The 26,395-nt window shown below is 41.3% G+C and overlaps 1 protein-coding gene across 1 annotated transcript in view; it reads left to right on the top strand.

Moving 5' to 3' along the window:
- Window positions 1–26,395, top strand: part of LOC106563268 (astrotactin-2) — a 533,795-nt gene extending 507,400 nt beyond the window's left edge. Inside the window, exons 21-23 of the mRNA XM_014128700.2 lie at window positions 18,796–18,896; window positions 19,393–19,576; window positions 25,049–26,395. Of these exons, the coding sequence (XP_013984175.2) occupies window positions 18,796–18,896; window positions 19,393–19,576; window positions 25,049–25,286 (523 nt within the window). The 3' untranslated portion in view covers window positions 25,287–26,395. The remainder of the gene's footprint in view (window positions 1–18,795; window positions 18,897–19,392; window positions 19,577–25,048) is intronic.

The following is a 26,395-nucleotide window of genomic DNA, read 5'->3' as shown; positions in this document are numbered from 1 at the left end:
GTTCTGAACCTTTCTATTCTCATAGTTTCTACAGATTGTAAATTAAAGATAAACATTTTTGCTAAAATTATTATTATATTATTGATTGATTGACTATGACTTTTGAAATCCCCCAGCAGTGCTATTTACAGAGTTAGCTCCAGGTAAATGTTGCAATTCTTCAGCCATTTCTGAACATGCGACCATAAACAAACTACATATGGACAGTACCAAAACAAATGATCTAATATTTCTGTCTCTTCACAGCAAAATATGCAGAGCTGGGATGATTGTATCCCCCATGTATATATACCGTAATTTCCGGACTATTAAGCGCACCTGAATATAAGCCGCACCCACTGAATATAAAAAAAAGTATTATTTTGAACATAAATAAGCCGCAGATGTCTATAAGCCGCAGGTGCCTACCGGTACATTGAAACAAATGAACTTTACACAGGCTTTAACGAAACACGGCTTGTAACAAAAATAAATAGGCTTTAACCAAACACAGCTTGTAACAAAAATAAATAGGCTTTAACCAAACACGGCTTGTAACAAAAAATTCAAAATTAGCAATAAACAGTAGCCTACCAAGAAAGTCATTGGTCACTATCTTCCTCCTCCTGTGCACTGAAACCACTGAAGTCATCTCCTTCGGTGTCGGAGTTGAATAGCCTCAGAATTGCTTCATCCGATATTGGATCGTTTTCATTGTCGCTCTCGTCACTTTCATCCGGAGGCAAATCCCCCGCTGAGCCCTCTTCAATGCGCAGCAGTCCAGCCTTTCGAAACCCGTTGATGATAGTGGATATTTTGACAATGCTCCACGCTGTCAGGACCCACTGGCAGACTTGCCCATAAGTTGCTCTTTGCATGCGGCCCGTTTTAGTGAATGTGTTTTTTTGGGGGAAAAAAATTGAAAGAAGGAAAAATACATATATTAGCCACGTCATTGTTTAAGCCGCGAGGTTCAAAGCGTGGGAAAAAAAGTTGCGGCTTATAGTCCGGAAATTACGCTATATATAAAATTATATTTGTTGCAAACATTTTGTATAATCATTTAAATAGAAAAATTATACGTTTTTGAATCCGGCGTCGTTTTGTGTGTCAGTTCATAAACCATGTGCCGTGGAATTGGTACATCTCTTCCAAACTATTTTTCGTTGGTTGGTTCTTTCCTTTACTACTCTATTTACTCCACTAAATAGGGCAAGGTTCAGCACCTGCCTCCCAGTGCTTTGGATGTTACTCTAGGACCAGAGCTGAGGTTCAGAGCCCTGAAATAGAAGTCATCAGAGGCAGGTATAAATCACAGAAAAAGACACAGCAAAACATGATAAACCTGACATGACCCAACCTGGCTGGAGACTTATGAGGTGTTGCCTTTATACTCTAAGCTCTGAAACACTCTGCCAACTATCCCTCAGAAGAACAACATTTATTTCTTCTACACAGGCGCCATACCAGCCTATGGGAGATTACGACCTGACAAAGGCTTTTTGAAAGGCCAGCTAAAGCTTTCTTTCTTCATACAAAGAACCTGTATGTTATTTCCAACCCACAGTCAATCCTACCAAAACGATCTATTTGTTGTTGTCCAATTGGAAAAAGCAACACAATAGTTGTAATCTAGTTGAGTTGGTTTAGCCAGGAGTTGCTGAAACTGCAAAGACAAAGAAATTGTAAAGATGAAAAATAATGGATACCTTGCCAGCAAATGAGGAAACAACTAAGTGTCTGTCTTTCATCATGTGTATTATGTCTTATTTAAGATGTGAAGACCTGTAGACCACACAAGTGAAAACACTATCTGGTCGACCCAACAAGTAGGACATAGTCTTTCTTTGTTTTTATTAACATGACCAAAGGGGGATTTATTTACTGTATGCCCAGGGTTGGGGAGGAACTGATTACATGTAATCCTTTACTTTCACACTTTATTTGGATTGTCCTATATAGATGATGTAATCAGATTACAGATACCTTTGAAAACCTAAGATTACTTCATGGATGACTTTTAAATTCAGAAAGGATGTTTGCGGAAAAAACAACAACATTGACACCTTTGTGGTTTCTCAATGACATTCAATTCAGCATTGAAAAAAGGCACAAGTTTAAGTTTGTTCCACCTGAGCGAGTCTGACCACAAGTCAGAGACCACTATGATGATACACCAAATAGGTTTGATGGATCCTTTTTCTCTTCTTCAAGTTTCAAGTTTTTGAGGTCAGGTGAACAAGTACAGTGAATTGCCTTCATACAGGCTCTAACCCTAACAATGGAGTAATCAGTAAGTAATGTAATGCAGTAAGATGAAGATGGTGCCGAAGAGGATGGCTGACGTTTTACATGCTCCTAACTAACTGTGCTAACTAGTTTTTTTTGCCTTGTTTGTAACTTGTTTTTTAACTTATTTTGTACATAATGTTGCTGCTACCGTCTCTTATGACCGAAAAGTACTTCTGGACATCAGAACAGCGATTACTCACCTCGAAACGGGAGAAGCTTTTTCCTTTAACGAGTCCGACGAGAAGGATATACTGCTTTCCCGGAAACAGGCCCAAATCCCCGTCATTTGCGTGAAGAAAAGGGGGTGCAGGTCGGGCTGCCTTCTGAGAATCCGTAGGCGAGCGAGTAAACTCCCACTGCCATCCGTTCTACTGGCTAACATGCAATCATTGGAAAATAAAATTGATGACCTACGATTAAGATTATCCTACAAACGGAACATTAAAAACTGTAATATCTTATGTTTCACCGAGTCGTGGCTGAACAACGACACGGATAATATAGAGCTGGCGGGATTTTCCATGCACCGGCAGAACAGACAAACTACGTCTGGTAAGACGAGGGGTGGGGTGTGTGTCTATTTGTCAATAACAGCCGGTGTGCGATGTCTAATATTAAACAAGTCTTGAGGTATTGCTTGGCTGAGGTAGAGTACTTATGATAAGCTGTAGACCACACTAAATCAAATAAAAAATCTAATTTTATTTGTCACATACACTTGGTTAGCAGATGTTAATGCGAGTGTAGCGAAATGCTTGTGCTTCTAGTTCTGACAGTGCAGTAATATCTAACAAGTAATCTAACAAATTCACAACAACTACCTTATACACACAAATGTAAAGGGATGGAATAAGAATATGTACATATAAATATATGGATGAGCGATGGGAGTTAGGCAAGATGCAACAGTTGGTATGAAATACACTATATACATATGAGATGAGTAATGTAGGATATGTAAACATTATTAATGTGGCATTATTCAAAGTGACTAGTGATACCTTTATTAAATCAATTTATTAAAGTATTAATTAATTAATAATTTATTAAAGTGGCCAGTGATTTGGGTCTGTATGTTGGCAGCAGCCTCTCTATGTTAGTGATGGCTGTTTAACAGTCTGATGGCCTTGAGATAGAAGCAGTTTTTCAGTCTCTCGGTCCCAGCTTTGATGCACCTGTACTGACCTCGCCTTCTGGATGATAGCGGGGTGAACAGGCAGTTGCTCGGGTGGTTGTTGTCCTTGATGATCTTTTTGGCCTTCCTGTGACATCTGGTGCTGTAGGTGTCCTGGAGGGAAGGTAGTTTGCCCCCGGTGATGCGTTGCCCAGACCGCACTACCCTCTGGAGAGCCTTGCGGTTGAGGGCTGTGCATTTGCCGTACCAGGTGGTGATACAGCCCGACAGGATGCTCTCGATTGTGCATCTGTAAAAGTTTGTGAGGGTTTTAGGTGATACGCCAAATTTCTTCAGCCTCCTGAGGTTGAAGAGGAGGTGTTGCGCCTTCTTCACTACGCTGTCTGTGTGGGTGGACCATTTCAGTTTGTCAGTGATGTGTATGCCGAGAAACGTAAAACTTTCCGCCTTCTCCACTGCTGTCCCGTCGATGTGGATAGGGGGGTACTCCCTCGGCTGTTTCCTGAAGTCCACGATCATCTCCTTTGTTTTGTTGACGTTGAGAGGTTGTTTTCCTGACACCACACTCCGAGTGCCCTCACCTCCTCCCTGTAGGCTGTCTCGTCGTTGTTGGTAATCAAGCCCACTAGTGTTGTGTCGTCTGCAAACTTGATGATTGAGTTGGAGGCATGCATGGCCACGCAGACATGGGTGAACAGGGAGTACAGGAGGGGGCTGAGCACCCACCCTTGTGAGGCCCCAGTGTTGAGGATCAGCGAAGTGGAGATGTTGTTTCCTACCTTCACCACCTGGGGGGTGGTCCGTCAGAAAGTCCAGGACCCAATTGCACAGGGCGGGGTTGAGACCCAGGGCCTTAAGCTTAATGAGGAGCTTGGAGGGTACTATGGTGTTGAATGCTGGTCTGTAGTCATTAAACAGCATTCTTACATAGGTATTCCTCTTGTCCAGATGGGATAGGGCAGTGTGCAGTGTGATGGCGATTGCATCGTCTGTGGACCTGTTGGGGCGGTATGCAAACTGAAGCTCATCACTAAGCTACGGACCATGGGACTAAACACCTCCCTCTGCAACTGGATCCTGGACTTTCTGACGGGCCGCCCCCAGGTGGTAAGGGTAGGCAACAACACGTCTGCCACGCTGACCCTCAACACTGGGGCCTCTCAGGGGTGTGTACTTAGTCCCCTCCTTTACTCCCTGTTCACCCACAACTGCGTGGCCAAACACGACTCAAACACCATCATTAAGTTTGCTGACGACACAACAGTGGTAGGCCTTATCACCGACAACGATGAGACAGCCTATACTGAGGAGGTCAGAGAACTGGCAGTGTGGTGCCAGGACAACAACCTCTCCCTCAATGTGAGCAAGACAAAGGAGCTGATCGTGGACTACAGGAAATGGCATTCTGAACAGGCCCCCATTAACATCGACGGGGCTGTAGTGGAGTGGGTCGAGAGTTTCAAGTTCGTTGGTGATGTGTTCGTTGGTGACCAGTACATCACTGGGGCCAAGCTTCCTGCCATCCAGGACCAGTGTCAGAGGAAAGCCCATCAAATTGTCAGAGACACCAGTCACCCAAGTCATAGACTGTTTTCTCTGCTTCCGCACGGCAAGCGGTACCAGAGCACCAAGTTAGGACCAAAAGGCTTCTTAACAGCTTCTACCCCCAAGCCATAAGACTGCTGAACAATTAATCAAATGTTCACCGGACTATTTACATTGACACGCCCCCCCATTTGTTTTGTACACTGCTGCTACTCGCTGTTTATTATCTATGCATAGTCACTTCACCCCTACCAACATGTACAAATTACCTCAACTAACCTGTACCCACACATTGACTCGATTCCGGTACCCCCTGTATATAGCCTCGTTATTGTTATTTTGTTGTGTTACTTTTTATAATTTTTTACTTTAGTTTATTTGGTAAATATTTTCTTAACTCTTCTTGAACTTCACTGTTGGTAAGGGCTTGTAAGTAAGCATTTAACGGTAAGGTACACTTGTTGTTATTCGGTGCATGTGACAAATACAGTTTGATTTGAATCAATATCATTGTAATGCTAGGAATAACATAAGGAAATAACATAACAAAGGAGAAATACAAATAAGAAATCAGAAGAACACGATAAAGTAAGTCATTATACTGTATACAGGGTCAGTTCCAGCACCATATTTACAATGTGCAGGCATACTGGATTGATAGAGGTAGCTGTGTATAGGAGTAATGTGAGTAGGCATCAGGATATATGATAAACATAGTAGCAGCAGCATATATGATGATTATATGTGTGTGTGTGTGTGTGTGTGTGTGTGTGTGTAGAGTCAGTATAAGTGTATGTGCATATTATGTGTGTGTGAGCAAGTTATGGAGTGGGTGTTTGAGTGTCAATGTGCGTGAGTGTGTAGGGCCCTGTGAGTGTACATAGAGACAGTGCAAAAATAAAAATGAAATACAAGAGTCAACTCAGATAGTCCGTGTAGCCATTATATTAGCTATTTAGCAGTCTTATGGCTTGGGGATAGAAGCTGTTCAGGAGCCTGTTGGTGTCAGACTTGATGTACTGGTACCGCTTGCCTTGTGGAATCATAGAGAACAGTCTATGGCTTGAGTCTTTCACAATTTTCTGGGCCTTCCTTCCACACCGCCTGATATAGAGGTCCTGGATGGCAGGGAGCTTGGACCCAGTGATGTACTGGGCTGTCTGCACCACCCTCTGTAGCGCCATTCTAATGCCTCTTAAGGGGAAAGTAATCAGATTACGTTACTGAGATTGGATAATCCAAAAGTTACTTTACTGATTACAATTCTGAACAGGTAGCTAGTAACTGAAACAGATTGCATAGAAAGTAAGCTGCCAACCTTGCTTATGTCAAGTCCAAACTATTTGCTTGTACAGAAAACCTGAATGAGCAATCAATTTTATGGCAGGGCTTAGAGAGATAAAACACAAAAAAGGCTTATTTATTGGTGCAAATTACATATTTTAACTTTTCCCTTTTTTGTTCAAAAGGCATGTCTTTTATTGGGTGATTTCATGTTTGTCACTTAAAATCACCTAATCACAACATGTGTAGACGGAGCTTTATTTAAGATATAGGTAGAAAATCCATATGGCACTGCTACGGCAGTATAATCATATTTCTGCTCAAGCCTCCAGTGATATGTGCAGTTGCCAACAGTCAGTATATAAAGTTAACCTGTAATTGATAGAAAAGGGAGTAGAGAAAGTATATTACGTTGTTAGCGCGGTGAGTCCTTTCTTACAGACCTGACCTAAGATTTTAAATCAAAGTCGTAAATTAGTTTTGTGGCCGTAAATTCTTGGGTCACTCAGGAATCATATTCTCCTGGTGCATTTGATTGATTTGTGAACCGGCTCAACTGATCTCGACCCAACGTCTGATGTCATCGACCATGAATCCCTAGGCTGCCTGGCTTCCCCTCTCCCTAACATGCCAGAAATACTACCATAATTGCTCTCTTTCTTTCTCTTCCCTACCCCCCTCTCTATCTCTCTCTCTCTACCTCTCTCACCGCTTCCCTTTTTCTCTTTCTGTCTCCTCTCAACTTTCCTTCTTCCTCTCTCTATGACTCTCTCTCCCTCTCTCACTCCTGTCTCATTAAATTATAAGGCAACCGTTACTTTATGGCGGCATTGCTAATTCACACAAATATCCATCCACCGTTTGTTCGCCTCATTGTTTGTTGAGCTTTCAAAATGATAGCACAGGGACAAAACCATGGGATTACAAACAACCAAGTAGCAGCCAGACAGCCTTTGAGGGGAGCGAGGGAGAGAACGAGAGGAAAAGACAAAGGGAATCAGAGAGGCAAGTTATCCTGCCTCTCGCTCGTCCATAAAGGGTTCTCCGAATCCTGTGAAGCGTGGGAGTGGGCAGATTTCCTCGTCCTTCTCGCCAGCCGTGATTTTGGGAAGTTCCATGGTAAGAAATGTGACCGTTCCTGGTGCAAAAACAATGTCTTATCCCGGAGCTTGTATAAATTATATTACTAAGCTGCTCCTGAATATACTACAACAGAACATGGAAAGCGATTCTATCATAGTCCATGTGGGTTTTAATGATATTATGAAGGGCAGCTCTGAACAGTTGAAACTGGATTTTAAAGAGCTGATTGACTCTCTGCTAAAATACCAATCATATCTGGCTCTGTGCCCTCTATGAATCGTGTCATTGAACGCTTTAGCAGGATTCTTTCTCTTCACAACTGGCTACGTGGTTATTGCAGTTCAATGGGTGTAACTTTTCAATTTCAAATTCGATACCTTTTGGAAACAAAACACGTTTTATAAGTAGGATGGTATCCACCTAAATCATTTGGGTTCCTGGATCCTTTCATAGCATTTTAAGGCTGCGTTGAGACAATGACTTATCAATGACCCAAACTCAGCTCAGTTAATCCCTACCATTGTGACGTTGATTTGTCATAATGCTTCAGCAAATGTACATTATACCAGGGGCGTTGGTAGACACAATATTCCCAGTAAAGCAATGAAAACAAGTAAGCATCCCAGAAGAAAAGTGCTCAAAATACAGTCGGAAGTTTACATACACCTTAGCCAAATAGAGTTGAAGTCGGAAGTTTACATACACTTAGGTTGGTGTCATTAAAACTTGTTTTTCAACCACTCCACAAATTTCTTGTTAACAAACTATAGTTTTGGCAAGTCAGTTAGGATATCTACTTTGTGAATGACACAAGTAATTTTTCCACCAATTGTTTACAGACAGATTATTTCACTTATAATTCACTGTAGAATTCCAAAGGGTCAGAAGTTTACATACACTAAGTTGACTGTGCCTTGAAACAGCTTGGAAAATTCCAGAAAATAATGTTACGGCTTTAGAAGCTTCTGATAGGCTAATTGACATAATTTGAATCAATTGGAGGTGTACCTGTGGATGCATTTCAAGGCATACCTTCAAACTCAGTGCCTCTTTGCTTGACATCATGAGAAAATCAAAAGAAATCAGCCAAGACTTCAGAAAAAAAATTGTAGACCTCCACAAGTCTGGTTCATCCTTGGGAGCAATTTCCAAACGCCTGAAGATACCACGTTCATCTGTACAAACAATTGTACGCAAGTATAAACACCATGGCACCATGCAGCTTCCCTGTGGCTCAGTTGGTAAGAGCATAGTGTTTGCAATGCCAGCATGGTGTGTGCAACGCAAGGGTTGTGGGTTAGATTCCCACGGGGGGCCAGTATAAAAAATGCATGAAATGAAATGTGTGCTTTCACTACTGTAAATCGCTCTGGATAAGAGTGTCTGCTAAATGACTAAAATGTAAATAGGGCTCAGGAAGGAGTCACATTCTGTCTCCTAGGGATGAATGTACTTTGGTTTTGAAAATTGCAAATCAATCCCAGAACAACAGCAAAGGACCTTGTGAAGATGCTGGAGGAAACAGGTACAAAAGTATCTATATTCACAGTAAAACAAGTCCTATATTGACATAACCTGAAAGGTCGCTCAGCAAGGAAGAAGCCACTGCTCCAAAACTGCCATAAAAAAGCCAGACTGTGGACAAAGATTGTACTTTTTGGAGAAATGTCCTCTCATCTGATGAAACAAAAATAGAACTGTTGGCCATAATGACCATCGTTATGTTTGGAGGAAAAAGGGGGGTGCTTGCAAGCCGAAGAACACCATCCCAACTGTGAAGCACGGGGGTTTTTCACAATTTCCGACATTTAATCCTAGTAAAAAGTCAGTTAGGATCACCACTTTATTTTAAGAATGTGAAATGTCAGAATAATAGTACAGAGAATGATTTATTTCAGCTTTTGTTTCTTTCATCACATTCCCCGTGGGTTAGAAGTTTACATACACTCAGTTAGTATTTGGTAGCATTGCCTTTAAATTGTTTAACTTGGGTCAAATGTTTCAGGTAGCCTTCCATAAGCTTCCCACAATAAGTTGGGTGAATTTTGGCCCATTCCTCCTGACGGAGCTGGTGTAACTGAGTCAGGTTTGTAGGCCTCCTTGCTCGCACACGCTTTTCAGTCTGTCCACAAATTCTCTATGGGATTGAGGTCAGGGCTTTGTGATGGCCACTCCAATACATTGACTTTGTTGTCCTTAAGCCATTTTGTGGCTGATTTCTTTTGATTTTCCCATGATGTCAAACAAAGAGGCACTGAGTTTGAAGGTAGGCCTTGAAATACATCCACAGGTACACCTCCAATTGACTCAAATGATGTCAGTTAGCCTATCAGAAGCTTCTAAAGCCATGTCATCATTTTCTGGAAATGTCCAAGCTGTTTAAAGGCACAGTCAACTTAGTGTATGTAAACTTCTGACCCACTGGAATTGTGATACAGTGAATTATCTGTCTGTAAACAATTGTTGGAAAAATGACTTGCATCATGCACAAAGTAGATGTCCTAACCGACTTGCAAAACTATAGTTTGTTCACAAGAAGTTTGTGGAGTGGTTGAAAAACGAGTTTTAATGACTCCAACCTAAGTGTATGTAAACTTCCGACTTCAACTGTAGCCCACGTTAACATACAGTGTAAACTCCATCAAGACTTGGAAAAGCATTTCGGGTGAAGCTGGTTGAGAGAATGCCAAGAGTGTGCAAAGCTGTCATCAAGGCGTAGGGTGGCTACTTTGAAGAATCTAAAATATATTTTGATTTGTTTAATGCTTTTTTGGTTACTACGTGATTCCATGTGTGTTATTTCATAGTTTTTGAAGTCTTTATTATTGTTCCACAATGTAGAAAATAGTACATGTAAGGAAAAACCCTTGAATGAGTAGGTATGTCCAAATTTTGGCTGGCACTGTGTATTTTCTGGTTGATTTCAATATTGACTGGCTTTCATCAAGCTGCCCATTCAAAAAAAAAGCTTCAAACTGTAACCAGTGCCTGCAACCTGGTTCAGGTTATCAGTCAACCTACCAGGGTAGTTGCAAACAGCATAGGAATGAAATCATGTACAAGTATTGATCACATCTTTACTTATGCTGCAGAAATTTGCTTTAAAGCAGTGTCCAAATCTATCGGAAGTAGTGATCATAGTGTAGTAGCCATATCTAGGAAAACCAACGTTCCAAAGGATGGGCATAATATAGTGTATATGAGGTTGTACAATACGTTTTGTAGTGATTCCTATGTTGTTGATGTAAAGAATATTTGTTGGTCCGTGGTGTGTAATGAGGAGCAAACAGACGCTGCACTTGACACATTTATGAAATTGCTTATTCCAGTTAGTAATAAACATGCACCCCTTTGGAAAATGACTGTAAAAACTGTTAAATGTGGATTGATGAGAAATTGAAAAAGTGTATGGTTGAGAGGGATGAGGCAAAAGGAATGGCAAATAAGTCTGGCCTCACAACCGATTGGCAAACATATTGCAAATTGAGAAATCATGTGACTAAACTGAATAAAAAGATGAGGAAACTACACTATGAAACAAAGATAAATGACATAAAGAATGATAGTAAAAAGCTTTGGAGCGCCTTAAATGACATTTTGGGAAAAAAGACTAACTCAGCTCCATCGTTCATTGAATCAGATGGCTCATTCATCACGAAACCGACTGATATTGCCAATTACTTGAATTATTTTTTCATTGGCATGGTTAGCAAACTTAGGCATGACATGCCAGCAACAAGCGCTGACACTACACATCCAAATATATCTGCCCAAATTATGAAAGACAAGCATTGTAATTTTGAATTCCTTACGTTTATTTGTAATGTTTTTGTACCTTCATCTTTGAAATGCAAGAGAAAGGCCATAATGCATTATTCCAGCCCAGCTGGAATTTAGATTTTGGCCACTAGATGGCAGCAGTCTATGTGAAAAGTGTTTGACTGATCCAATGAACCATTGCATTTCTGTTCAAAATGTTGTGTCAAGACTGCCCAAATGTGCCTAATTTGTTTATTAATAACTTTTAATGTTCAAAAGTGTGCATTCTCCTCAAACAATAGCATGGTATTCTTTCACTGTAATAGCTACTGTAAATTGGACAATGCATATATATTAACAAGAATTTAAGCCTTCTGCCAATATCAGATATGTTTATGTCCTGGGAAGTGTTCTTGTTACTTACAACCTCATGCTAATCGCATTAACCTACGTTAGCTCAACCGTCCCGCAGGGGACCCACCGATCCTGAAGAAGCAGCACTATCAACAAGGCAGGTTCTACAGGCCCTAGTTTTGTCGTACCTGGACTACAGTTCAGTCATGTGGTCAGGTGCCACAAAAGGGACTTAGGAAAATTGCAATTGGCTCAGAACAGGGCAGCACGGCTGGCCCTTGGATGTACACAGAGAGCTAACATTAATAATATGCATGTCAATCTCTCGTGGCTCAAAGTGGAGGAGAGATTGACTTCATCACTACTTGTATTTATGATAGGTATTTACATGCTGAGTGCATCCATGCATACCCCACAAGACATGCCACCAGAGTAGAGGTTGACCGATTATGATTTATTTTATTTTTTTCAACGCCGATACCAATGCCGATTATTGGGGGCCAAAAACCCGCTGCCGATTAATCGGCCATTTTTTTATTTATTTTTATTCGTAATAATGTAAATGTACAACAATACTGAATTAACACTTATTTTAACTTAATATAATACATCAATAAAATCAATTTAGCCTCAAATAAATAATGAAACATGTTCAATTTGGTTTAAATAATGCAAAAACAAAGTGTTGGAGAAGAAAGTAAAAGTGCAATATGTACCATGTAAGAAAGCTAACGTTTAAGTTCCTTGCTCAGAACATGAGAACATATGAAAGCTGGTGGTTCCTTTTAACATGAGTCTTCAATATTCCCAGGTAAGAAGTTTTAGGTTGTAGTTATTATAGGAATTATAGGACTATTTCTCTCTATACGATTTGTATTTCATATACCTTTGACTATTGGGTGTTCTTATAGGCACTTTAGTATTGCCAGTGTAACAGTATAGCTTCCGTCCCTCTCCTCGCTCCTACCTGGGCTCGAACCAGGAACACATCGACAACAGCCACCCTCGAAGCAGCATTACCCATGCAGAGCAAGGGGAACAACCACTCCCAAGTCTCAGAGTGAGTGACGTTTGAAACGCTATTAGCGCGCACCCGCTAACTAGCTAGCCATTTCACACCAGCCTAATCTTGGGAGTTGATAGGCTTGAAGTCATAAACAGCGCAATGCTTGAAGCACAGCGAAGAGCTGCTGGCAAAACGCACAAAAGTGCTGTTTGAATGAATGCTTACGAGCCTGCTGCTGCCTACCACCGCTCAGTCAGACTGCTCTATCAAATCATAGACTTAATTATAACATAATAACACACAGAAATATGAGCCTTTGGTCAATAATATGGTCGAATCCGGAAACTATCATCTCGAAAACAAAAAGGTTTTCCTTTCAGTGAAATACGGAACCGTTCCGTATTTTATCCCTAAGTCTAAATATTCCTGTTACATTGCACAACTGTCAATGTTATGTCATAATTACGTAAAATTCTGGCAAATTAGTTCGCAATGAGCCAGGCGGCCCAAACTGTTGCATATACCCTGATACCCTGACTCTGCGTGCAATGAACGCAAGAGAAATGACACAATTTCACCTGGTTAATATTGACTGCTAACCTGGATTTCTTTTAGCTAAATATGCAGGTTTAAAAATATATACTTCTGTGTAATGATTTTAAGAAAGGCATTGATGTTTATGGTTAGGTACAGTCGTGCAACGATTGTGCTTTTTTCGCAAATGCGCTTTTGTTAAATCATCCCCCGTTTGGCGAAGTCGGCTGTCTTTGTTAGGAAGAAATAGTCTTCACAGTTCGCAACGAGCCAGGCGGCCCAAACTGCTGCATATACCCTGACTCTGTTGCAAGAGAAGTGACACATTTTCCCTAGTTAAAAGAAATTCATGTTAGCAGGCAATATTAACTAGATATGCAGGTTTAAAAATATATACTTGTGTATTGATTTTAAGAAAGGCATTGATGTTTATGGTTGGAGCAATGTGTACCTAAGCGATTATATGCAACGCAGGACAGGCTAGATAAACTAGTAATATCATCAACCATGTGTAGTTAACTAGTGATTATGATTGATTGATTGTTTTTTATAAGATAAGTTTAATGCTAGCTAGCAACTTACCTTTGCTTCTTACTGCATTCGCGAAACAGGCAGGCTCCTCGTGGAGTGCAATGTAAAGCAGGTGGTTAGAGCGTTGGACTAGTTAACCGTAAGGTTGCAAGATTGAATCCCCGAGCTGACAAGGTAAAAATCTGTCGCTCTGCCCCTGAACAAGGCAGTTAACCCACCGTTCCTAGGCCGTCATTGAAAATAAGAATGTGTTCTTAACTGACTTGCCTAGTTAAATAAAGGTCTAAAAAAAAAGAAGAAGAAAAAAATTGGCCAAATCGGCGTCCAAAAATACCGATTTCCGATTGTTATGAAAACTTGAAATATAATACAAGCGTCCCACCCCTGGTACACCCTATCAACAGCAGGTGAAATATCAAGGGCGCCAAATTTGAAAACAATTAAATGTCATAATTCAAATTTCTCAAACATACAACTATCTTACCCCCTTTGAAAGATAAACATCTCCTTAATCTAACCACGTTGTCCGATTTCAAAAAGGCTTTACGGCGAAAGCATAAAGTTAGATTATGTTAGGACAGTACATTGAAAATAGCTGTGTGTAATGTTTTGTCAATGCAAAGACAGGCGTCACCAAAAGCAGAAAACCAGCTAAAATTATGAACTAACCTTTGACAATCTTCATCAGATGACACTTCTAGGACATTATGTTAGACAATACATGCATTTTTTGTTCTATCAAGTTCATATTTTTATCCAAAAACAGCGTTTTACTATGGCGTTGATGTTGAGGAAATATTTTCCCTCCAATACCGCCAGTCAATCAGCACAAGAAATTAAATAATTACTATTCGAAAACATTGGTAAAATATTATATTGTCATTCAAAGAATTATAGATTAACATCTCGTGAACGCAACCGCATTGCCAGATTTAAAAATAACTTTACTGGGAAATCACACTTTGCAATAATCTGAGTACTGCGCCCAGAAAAATAGGCTTTGCGATACAGACTAGGCGCCATGTTGGAGAGATCTAAAATCAAAAATACTATGTAAATATTCCCTTACCTTTGATTATCTTCATCAGAAGGCACTTCCAGGAATCCCAGGTCCATAACAAATGTAGTTTTGTTCGAAAAAGCTCATAATTTATGTCCAAAAAGCTTCGTGTTGTTAGCGCGTCCTGTAGGCTACTCAAAAACATGAACGACGCCCGCCGGACTTGTCTTCACCAAAGAGGGAAAAAAAAGATTTACGTTCGTTCAAACATGTCAAACGTTGAATAGCATAAATCATTAGGCCTTTTTCAATCAGAACTTCAATAATATTCAAGGCGGACGATTGCATTCTCTTTTAAAACGTATTGGAACGAGAGTACCCAAACATGCACTCGCACGCCAGAATAGTATCGGCCATCCGCTTATGACCAACGTTCCAAGTCTCTTGTTCGGTCAGTTTTCACAGTAGAAGACTCAAACCACTTTGTAAAGACTGGTGACATCTAGTGGATGGCGTAGGAAGTGCTCAATGATTAATAAATCCCTGTGTGTTTCAATGGCATAGGCTTAAAAGTAATTCAACACATCAGATACACACTTCCTGTTAGAAATTGTCTCAGGGTTTCGACTGCCATATGAGTTCTGTTATACTTACAGACACCATTCAAACAGTTTTAGAAAATTCAGAGTGTTTTCTATCCAAATTTGTTAATAATATGCATATCCTAGCTTCTGAGTTGGTGTAGGAGGCAGTTAAAAATGGGCACATATTCTCAATACTGCCCCCTAGCCCCAACAGGTTAATCGGTCGACCTCTACAGAGGTCATTTCACAGTCCCCAAGTCCAGAACAGACTATGGGAGGCGCACTGTACTACATAGAGCCATGACTACATGGAACTCTATTCCACATCAAGTAATTGATGCAAGCAGTAAAATTTGATTTAAGAAGGTAGAGTAGCGCTTTATTATGGACAGACTTCTCCCCATTTTAGCTACTGTATCAAAATGGTTTGACCATGACAGTTTACAATCCAGGGTTACTCCAAGCAGTTTAGTCACCTCAACTTGCTCAATTTCCACATTTTTTATTACAAGATTTATTAAGGTTTAGGGTTTATTTAATGACTTGTCCCAAATACAATGCTTTTAGTTTTAGAAATATTTAGGAGTAAATAATTCCTTGCCACTAACTGCAGCTCTTTGTTAAGTGTTGCAGTCATTTCAGTTGCTGTAGTAGCTGATGTGTTTAGTGTTGAGTCATTCACATACATAGACACACTGGCTTTACTCAAAGCCAGTGGCATGTCATTAGTAAAGATTGAAAAAAGTAAGGGGCCTAAACAGCTGCCCTGGGGAATTCCTGATTCTACCTGGATTATGTTGGAGAGGCTTCCATTAAAAAACAGATTAAAAAGAATACACCTTATGGAACAGCGGGGACTGTGAAGCAACACAAATATAGGCACAGACACACACGTACACATGGATTTTGTATTGTAGATAAGTAGGGGCCTGAGGGCACACAGCGTGTTGTCAAGGCAGCAGCTAATGGGGATCCATAATAAATACAAAATAGATGGTGTGGGAGATGGATGGACGGAGAGAGTAAGAGAGAGAGAGAGGGGTTGTGTGGAGGGTTGGGTGTATGTTGCCAGTATGTTACCCTCTATTTTGACATGCTCGTGGCAAAGCAGCCAAAATACCTTTTGTGGTCATCTTTGGGGAAAAACACAAAGGCTAGAGAAAGTTTCTGTTGTAGTTTCCTTTCACTATAATAATGAGAGCTTTTGTCTCACTCTTGGTCTTTGAGAGGCTTAATTTTTTTTTTACATAATAGCACTGTGATTAGCCTGCGGAGCAAAGTACCTGTCTTCGATGCCAACCACAACCAAAAACAGCAACGCGCTGGCAAGCTGTGTCCGGGGTCCTAAACTAAACTTTACAAATTGCATGATAAATACACCCTGCCCCCCCCCCCACCAATTCACTGGCCAGTGACGTGGCCACATAATTTAAACAATGTGATTGTTATATGCAGTGTTGTTTTGTTGGGCAGAGGTTCTACAGCGAACTTCGGACGGACTCTGGCTCCTCGACTTCTGTGAGGTTCTTGGGAATACCAATATACCACACATCTCTCTAGATGAATAACAAGTTTGGACAAACTATGCAAACAATGTCGTAACAGGCTGTATTACAAACAAAACAATCAGTTGGTGGTATTAAAACACAGGCTCTTCAAACAAAAGGCAGACTTACAGAAAGCAAGACATTAAAATGGGGCTCTGCCAGTGAAATAGCATTGTGAAACAGTGGAAGAAAAATGCATGATCGGCTACATGACCAAAAGTATGTGGACACCTGCTTGGCGAACATCTCATTCCAAAATCATGGGCATTAATATGAAGTTGGTCCCCCCTTTGCTGCTATAACAGCCTCCACTCTTCTGGGAAGGCTTTCCACTAGATGTTGGAACATTGCTGCGAGGACTTGCTTCCATTCAGCCACAAGAACATTAGTGCGGTCGGGCACTGATGTTGGGCAATTAGGCATCGGCATTCCAATTCTTCCCAAAGGTGTTCGATGGGATTGAGGTCAGCACTCTGTGCAGGCCAGTCAAGTTCTTCCACATCAATCTCGACAACCATTTCTGTATGGACCTCGCTTTGTGCACCGGGGCATTGTCATGCTGAAACAGGGAAGGGCCTTACACAAAGTGTTGCCACAAAGTTGGAAGCACAGAATCATCAGCTGTACCATTAAGATTTCCCTTCACTGGAACTAAGGGGCCTAGCCTGAACCATGAAGAACAACCCCAGACCACTATTCCTCCTCCACCAAACTTTACAGTTTGCACTATGCATTCGGGTAAGTAGTGTTCTCCTGTCATCCGCCAAACCCAGATTCGTCCGTCGAATTGCCAGATGGTGAAGCGTGATTCATCACTCCAGAGAATGCGTTTCCACCATTCCAGCCGACACTTGGCATTACGCATGGTGATCTTGGGCTTGTGTGCAGCTGCTCGGTCATGGAAACCCATTTCATGAAGCTCCCGATGAACAGTTCTTGGGCTGACATTGCTTCCAGAGGCAGTTAGAGTTGTGAATGTTAGCGGGTGTTGCAACTGAGGACAGATGATTTTTACTCACTACACGCTACAGCACTCGGTGGTCCCGTTCTGTGCGTGTGTGTGGCCTACCACTTCGCAGCTGAGCCGTTGTTGCTCCTAGACGTTTCCGCTTCACAATAACAGCACTTACAGTTGACTGGGGCAGCTTTCTTCTGAACATCCTATTCCCAGCTATTTTGCAGTTTAGATAATTCCCAGCTGTTTTGCAGTCATTTTTGATGGTTCACAGAAATGGTTCACAGAAAAGTAAATAAAAACAGTCAGTTCACAGAATAATGCTGAGACCAGGAATTTTTTAGAACATGACTTTGTTTTCATTAATCTTCCCCAATACACTTTTAGCGATGATCCACCATTTCAACTTAAAATATAGACCCTAGAAATAGAATGCAAAGAATGACAAGTACCACTTGACTTTATCCATGCGAAAGGACCATCAAGGTATGGTTAATTTGGGATTGTCCAATCAGCTCTGGCTGGACATCCCAGCATCCTTACATGCACATATCCATGTATGCACATTGGTAGTTCATGTCTCATAAACAGCCATCATGTCGCTAAAAGTTACTTATATGAGACAGACTAGACTACCTACAGTACAGCGCTTCGCAGGAGACCATCTCTCCAATGATCTAGCAGCACCCCACTGGGAGGTCCTGGGGAACTCTAGGTACTCTGAGGCCTTAATATGTGAGCAGGAACTTCGTCTTCAGAGGAAGTGGGAGTTTCATTTAAGGGAGTTATTAGGTGTAATGGCCATTGCTGCCAACCGGCTGGTCTGTCCTCTGCTGTAGCTTCATGTAGCAGGCAGGGCCACTTACTGACGTAATCGTTCCTCTGGAATCCTCACCCGCTCCTGAGTCCTGGGCTTTTTTCAAAAGAGAGTTCAGTGGCTGTCAACATTGGCTTATAGAAACGCTGTGCAAAGTGTAGGAGCCGGGTACACTGGGTAAACTCTGTACATCTAGCTTTGAAAGAAGGTTGGGATGGGATGGCTGAAGCAACATAGTTTTTTTTTCGGTGTCAAAAGAGGCCTGTTTCTTTCCCTGATACGGTAAGAGTACATATGAATGTGGTTTAAAAAAGGTTGTTAATTGTTGTAGACAGATTTAAGATGTCAGCTCTAATATTATTTATATTCTTTGTTAATTCTCTCTCTCAGGTTCACTCTATATGCTGTGGACAGTCGAGGGAGTCGTTCAGAGTCTAGCTTCGTCTCAGTGCGGACCTCTTGTCCCATGGTAGACGATAGCAGAGCAGAAGGTACTCCTTCTCACACTCCCCTTTCACACTTCATTTTCTCTTCCTATAGTCTGTCCATCCCAAAACCTTTCCATTCATCCTTTACACATTGTCCTTTCCCGTTCTCTCTAACCCCCCCATTCATCACCATCCATCCCTATCTCTCTCCAATAGACAATATCACTTTTTAAAATCTTTTTACATTTATTTAAATGTAAACTTTATTTAACTAGGCAAGTCAGTTAAGAACAAATCATTTCTTTACAATGACGACCTACCCTGGCCAAACCCGGACGACGCTGGGCCAATTGAGCGCCGTCCTGTGGGAGCCCCCGTTGTTGGCATACATTTTATTTTTTTTGCACCAAAGTTTTCACCAGCACCTAGGATTTACTTGTGATGGTGATCTTGGGTTGACTTGCCCACCTTAATATGATATCCTTACCACAAGTTCACTTGTGTCTTTTAAATTAGTGTTTTCTAAATGACTTCTCCCCTCTTCCACCTCCTGTGTCAGAGATAGCAGACAAGGTGTATAACCTGTACAACGGCTACACCAGCGGCAAGGAGCAGCAGACGGCCTACAACACTCTGATGGAGATTCCCCCTCCGCTGCTTTACAGGGTGCAGCACCACTACAACTCCCACTACGAGAAGTTTGGAGACTTCGTCTGGCGGAGCGAAGATGAACTTGGACCCAGGTAAGGCTCGGAAAGGCTTGGAGGCTTGGACACATCTCTGGTGTCACTGTTTGCTTGGCATCAGTGTCACTTCAAATGTCATCTTCCACTGTCTGTGTGGGAAGTATCTGAGAAAACGGTGACATGTTGTTTTCTGTGTCCAAAGGTTCCTTATTGTGGATCAGGTAAAATATTTAATTAGTAACAGATTCTCCCATTGGCACACAGATTTCAAGTATAAGCAACAGTCTACGTAATTGGTCCAGATACTTAATCTGTTACTGGTCTTAGTTGAACTATTTGAGCTAGCAGAACTTCATTGTTTATGATCATGAATTAAAAAGGCAATAATCACAACATTCTCAAGAATGCCTTAGGGTTCTTGGCAGCCTTTGCCAAAAACATCATTATCTTTTTCCCCGTCATCTTCAGTTTTCTGAAATGTTGAATCTTTCCATTCCAGTGGATTTCAGAATGGCCGCCTTCCAACCCTGTAACACGAGGTTGTTTTTACAGAAGTCTCATATGTCCAGTCAATAAGTTGAATGTCTGTTGCTGGAGCTCCATTGTTTCTTCATCCATCTTCAAAAAGGTGGATCGCACCAGGCACACACACACACACACACACACACACACACACACACACACACGTGCAAACCTCATGCACACACAAACACACAAACACCTTGGTCAGCAGTAATTTTGGACAGCAAAATATTGGTTTAGGCTTTCACTGCAAATCCTGGCCCATAAAACCAATCATGAACAGGTTTGTTCCATTGGAATACCAAAGAATCCACACGGCACAGCCATATATTTTCATTTTCATTTACTCAAGTTCATCAGATGTTTTTATTTCCTCTCATTTACCTTTTTATCAGATTGTGGACCCAATTGGTGACTGGACTAAAGTGCTAAATCTAGAAATTACAGCCTTGCTATAACAAGGGAGCCTAGGGCGTAGCAAATGGTCTTGGGTACATGGAATGGGACTGGTCCGGTGTTGGCATTTCACGAGTGTTGCGGTTAATAGGGACTGCACTGTTTGTGTATAGTGTGGGATACTCATTCATAAAACCAACTTCTCTGGTTACTTGTAAAGGCATGAAGCCCCCAGTAAACTCAGGAATGATTTCATAACCATGTCAGGAAAGCATTGCTCCGTTTCCCCGGGCTAGGACTAGACTCTTTACCCACACAGAGCTGGACAATTAGACTGAACACAAGGGTTCCTTTCAATCCAACCTGCACCGTGGTATTTGCGGGTTTGTTTTCTACAAGTGTTTTCAAAGAGTTTGCAGTGGTCTCCTGGAGCCAATGAGAAGCGGTTTGTTCCTGTGAATGATTACCCAATCAACCAATTGAGAAGCCTGTATTTCTCGTGATTAGCCAGTCAACGGATTGCTTACTGTTTAGTTTGGAGTCAACCCTCAGGCTCCCTAACTTCAATAAAAGCTTAAACTTTTGAATCATGTGATTAATGAGCATACAAATGCTTAGTTGACCTGAAAAGACCAGGGAAAATATATAGTATGAGGGCTGAATCCAAGGCATTTAGATGACTGACAATGGAATGTTATTTACTCCCTGAAATTGGCAGGGCTTGTTGGGTTATGTACACATGACATTCACTTCTGACATTCACATCAATCAGGGTAACATTTCACATGAATCCTTTTAAGATAATACAGTGATTGATGTGAGATTTGCATAAGATTTATGAGATGCGTTTACGACTTGATGTGTGTCCTCAGAATGGACAGTGTAATGTATTTGCTATCTGTTGTTATGGGGGTTAAATGGGGTTCAATGCACATTGGGCTGGTAGTGTCTGGCTCGCTCTCTATTTTAGATGATAGCACTCAAGACAGGCGTTATCTACTGGGACTGCCTGGGGATCCAGGGTATCACCGAACTAAGGGCATTCATGTCATACCAGGCATGTGTGTGCACGCAAGCACACACATAACCAGACCTCCACTCGCTGCGGTTATCCATTATGGTGGTCTTCCAGCCTTACCTCATCACTGTTCACTGGCAGGGCTAGAATAGAGATGAAGGTTATCAAACTGGACAGTTTTATCTCCATCTCTTCATTCAAATACTCAATCATGGACACTCTTACTGACACTTGTGGCTGCGTTGTGTGATGTATTGTTATCTCTACCTTCTTGACCTTTGTGCTGTTGACTGTGCCCAATAATGTTTGTACCATGTTTTGTGCTGCTACCATGTTGTGTTGCTACCATGTTTTTGTTATGTTGTGTTGCTACCATGCTGTGTTGTCATGTGTTTCTAACCTTGCTATTTTGTTGTCTTTAGGTCTCTCTTTATGTAGTGTTGTGTTGTCTCTCTTGTCGTGATGTGTGTTTTGTCCCATATTTGTATTGTATTTATTTTAATCCCAGGCCTCAGTCCCCGCAGGAGGCCTTTTGCCTTTTGGTAGGCCGTCATTGTAAATAAGAATTTGTTCTTAACTGACTTGCCTAGTTAAATAAAGGTTAAATAAGATACAAAATAAATAGAGACAGATGTAGACAATGCATGTGTCGTAATCATCTCCAGTGGTTGGCACTTTGAACAGAAGGGTACTTCAGACACGTACAAATGGTATATCCTTTTCTCTCTACCAAATTGAATGTCCTGGTACAGCATTTTTTCAATATAATATAAAATGCTAAAATAACTTTTGAATGTACAAATCCATAAACACTTTTATGTACAGTATGTGGTCTGTGCATGTGTTGATTTGTTTGATAACTAGTGTCAGTAACAGTTATTTAACTCTTACATAACGAGGGCATAGATGTCCCCAATGACTTTTGAAGATTAGGGTATTTGGGTTTTCCTATCTATGCATGCCTTCTGTAAGCAGAAGCCGATTTGTGCAATCAGCCTTTTTTAAGTGTTTATTTGGGGAAGTGAATTGGTAAGGTCAGCTTTGACTATGAGGTTACATACTTGTTTCGAATTACAGCCTCTATGCCAAACACCGCTCTTACGCCAAGCCAAACACTACATTTGACAGTCAACGAACACTAACTAAACTTTCAAGTCCATTTCCTCCTCATTCTCATAAAGATTTCCTGCTGAACCCTGCCTCGGTCTGCCCCCCGAAACAGACCACCCCCGACAAAGCAGTTTTATGTGAATAGACACAGGGGACATTAGCATGACATGGAGATGGAGAAACTTAGACTACCGGCCGAAAAAAATAAAACATTTGGACAGACACCAGGTTAGAACTCCAGCAGTTCAATAGTTTTGCGATGATGGCAACATTAGGTTTAAAGTTTCAGGCCCTGTGTTTTGTTTTGTCCACACCCATTGCCTGGAAGTGCTCTCCGGCAGCCATAAATAATATCATACATTTGGAAAAAGTTTGTCTTAAAGGAAGATTATGTTTTTTCTTTCTTCTGTGATTTGGAAATTGAAGGTGGCTTTTGCGGGGACCGAGGGGGAGAGTAGGGGGTATGTTGGACTCCTGAAGAAGGCGTTTGGATAACTGACAGTGTAGGGTTATTTACTGGCCGAAATTGGCAGGGCAGGGCCTTGTTGGGTTAATATACGAGTTTGCTCTATCGGTGGTGCCTTTTAAAAGGTAACAGTGTGGCCAAGTGAAATGTGACCACTCAGCATTTACTCACTATGTCAGAAAATCTCGGAGACCGACGGAGCTACACTGAGACCCAGCCACCGACCGCTAGCATTGTCACAGCACAACCAAACATATTTCTTGCTCTCGCCATACTGTGCATGTACTGTACAGTGTGTTTATATCGATGCATTATTTTAAATTGTGCTCAATGTTATTGTGTCTTTATGCAGGTTGTTTTTCTTCTTTGGTTTCCATACAGATGTATGATCTTAATTTGAGCCAGTTTGCTACAGCAGGAAAATAATCCTGCAGCAAGGGGAAATGTAAATTATTATGTGTATTATAATTAATGGAGTCTGACAATTTCAAAGTAGAAATTACAAACTTCAGAAGCCTTTTTAAACCTCAAATACACTGCAAGTTTTACATTTCCTGCATTGCAGGATAGTTCTCCTCCAACAGGGTGATCAAATTAAGACCCTACATCTGTATGTATTCATATTCAGTCATTTCTGCTGTAGCAACAGTTTTGTCTTGAGTGTTTTATTCTCTTGGAAAGGTGCTACTGGCTTACGTTACTCTATTTTATTTATTGGATGAACAAATGGGCTTTTATTCAGAATTGTATGATCATCTTTCACCATCCTGATAAGATAAATGAATACAGCTGGAAGAAAACAAAAAGGGCTGCCTCTCTGTTACTGTAGCTTTAGGACTTTGTGAGTTATGATCTCCAATATGAACCTCTCTTGATGAATATGTAGGCATTCTTAACCACCAGTCCTCAATTCACCCTCTTGCACGAGGCCCACTTGCTCATATGTTTGATGTTATGTTGTTGTAGGCAGTGGAATTTGAAGAGAGAAAGAAGGAAAAACGTTTGCCCTTTTTCTAACAAGCAAGTGAAAAGGTTGTCTGTGCTCCTAGCTTAACCAAAGACTGATGCTGATGCTTAACAGACACCCACTTCTCCAAACAAATGGAATATGCTTCCTCTTCAAAGCTATCTATTTTTGATATTTGTATCTGTTCATATCTACCTAACAACACGTCACACAGAAGAGCTTAATCTTCACTGCTGAGAATGAAGTATGTGAGAATGTCAAGTACTGTAAGGGAATGAATCCAAGTGTGTGTGTTCATGTGTGTACATGCACACTGTTTGCGCTGCCTGTGTGTGTGTGCGTGCAGGCACGCTTACAGCAGTTTGTCTGCCTGTCCTGTCTACCTTGAGCTGGCCTCTAGCATACCCACCTCTCGCCAGGAACATGAGCAGGCTGCCAACACAGACTAGAGACAGACCTCCTCTCTACTCTAGTCTGGAATTCAATCAAACCTGCTCTGCAACTACCCCACACTGCAGATACACATGAATGAACCTGTTTGTTTTCTAGACTGCTGTTGAAGACTTATTTGAGAAAATAATAGTTACAAGTAAATGTGCAGGTATAGTAGTTTGCCAAGTTACTGCAGTGGTATCGGTGATGATGATGAGGATGATGATGATGATGATGTTGGTAGTGGTGGTGATGATGGGGGCACGGGGTGTGGCATAATTATATACACTACCTGACAAAAAACACACACACATCACAGGCTGCCATAGCAGTGCCACTGGAGCAAATATGGCCTTGTTTAAGGGCAAAACGGCAGTTGATAGTATACAGGATGTTGAAGCCTCCAGTTGCCGGCTCACTCCCTGCAAATTTCCCCCCAACCAGCTTGGGGATTCGAAACGGCAATCCTCTGGTTACCCTGTTATTACCGAGCTGTAAAGTGTGAATTGCTACCGGTATTTATATCACCATGAAGAAGAATAAATGATGACAAACAATGCCAGTGCTGCTGATTCTGACATTAATACTAATAATGACTGTTATGCGTCCCCCCCCCAGAAAAGCCCACCTGATCCTGCGCAGGGTGGAGAGGATCAGCCGGTACTGCCGTGCCCTGCTCCACAGCGCCTACATCCAGAGCCGCACCGACACCATGGCCTACATGTTCTGTCGCAGCGAGGAGGTTCAGCCCCCTAGCAGCGTGTGGCATGGCTCCCTGCAAGAGACCCGCACTGCCTGCATGGAGAAACTGATCTCAGTACAGCGCAACACATACGGCAACGCCAAGCTCCGATGAGACAGGCCGCGAGACGACACCACGGTAGCCTGCTCCTCCTTGCTTCTGGTCTCTCCACTGACTGGTGTTTTTCCAAACCAGGAGAGCCCTGAAACCTCAACCCCACTGGACATTGTTAGAATAATTACTGTCAAACGCCCTCAAAAATCATTTTTGAAATTAGAAAAAAGTGCTAAGAACAGCTTGAAGAGGAAAGACGTTTTGGATGTACATGCCAGTGACTACTGACCACTACTATCAATGAGGAGGAGCGGTGTGAGCATGTAAATTATCATTCAACCCAAAGCAAATTGGTTGGAAAAAAATACTGAATGTAATATTGCAGTTTGTCATGGTGCTTCAGCTCTGGAGGCTTACCAGGGAAACAAACAAACAAACGAAAAACAACTCCCTGTAAGTCTCTCCTCTTGGCTGGCGCGATGGGAAGGAGACCGTTAAGAGTGGTATTATCATTTCGATTTTATTTTGATCATTTGTAATACTTGAGTATATCACCACTTAAACAACGCTTTATAGTCTTTTTACAGCAGACAACATAGGATTTCTCTGTAGTCTTCATTATAAACACTTCGAGCTGGATTGTGATGTTATCAGCTGTATTGTATGGTGTGTGAATAATGCTTGGCAGTTAGAAAAGTCCTTAACTAGCCATGTTTCATTTTTTGTTTGTTTGTTGTTGTTTATCTCCTCACAAGTTGACAGACATGGAGAGCTCCAAAACCGCAGGGAAAATACATATTTATAAATAGTCCTTTATTGTGGTCATCTGGTAAAGAAAAGTGAAGAAAAGAGAAAAGCAAACATTTTTATAGGAAAATCTTTTAAAGAATTTCAAGAGTTTATGCTAAATGTATGGATTGTTTGATTGTATGGATCTTTTAGGATCCCTTCCTTCAAGGAAACTTTTACTTGACTTTCCATCGCTCAAGAGCCATGGACATAAAAATCCAACTCATTGTTTTTTAATTGATTTGCATTTCATGTTATATCAATTGTGATAGTAAATTATTATATTGTAAATATAAAGTTGTACATAACATATGTATTATTATGTGGCTTTGATTGTCTTTTTTCGAAAGAATGCGAAATATTAAATACTATACCACAAG

The sequence above is a fragment of the Salmo salar genome, chromosome ssa11, assembly GCF_905237065.1.
Source record: "Salmo salar chromosome ssa11, Ssal_v3.1, whole genome shotgun sequence".
Taxonomy (NCBI): Eukaryota; Metazoa; Chordata; class Actinopteri; order Salmoniformes; family Salmonidae; genus Salmo; species Salmo salar.
The sequence above is the reverse complement of the archived record's forward strand: the minus strand, read 5'-3'. Positions and strand labels throughout refer to the sequence as shown.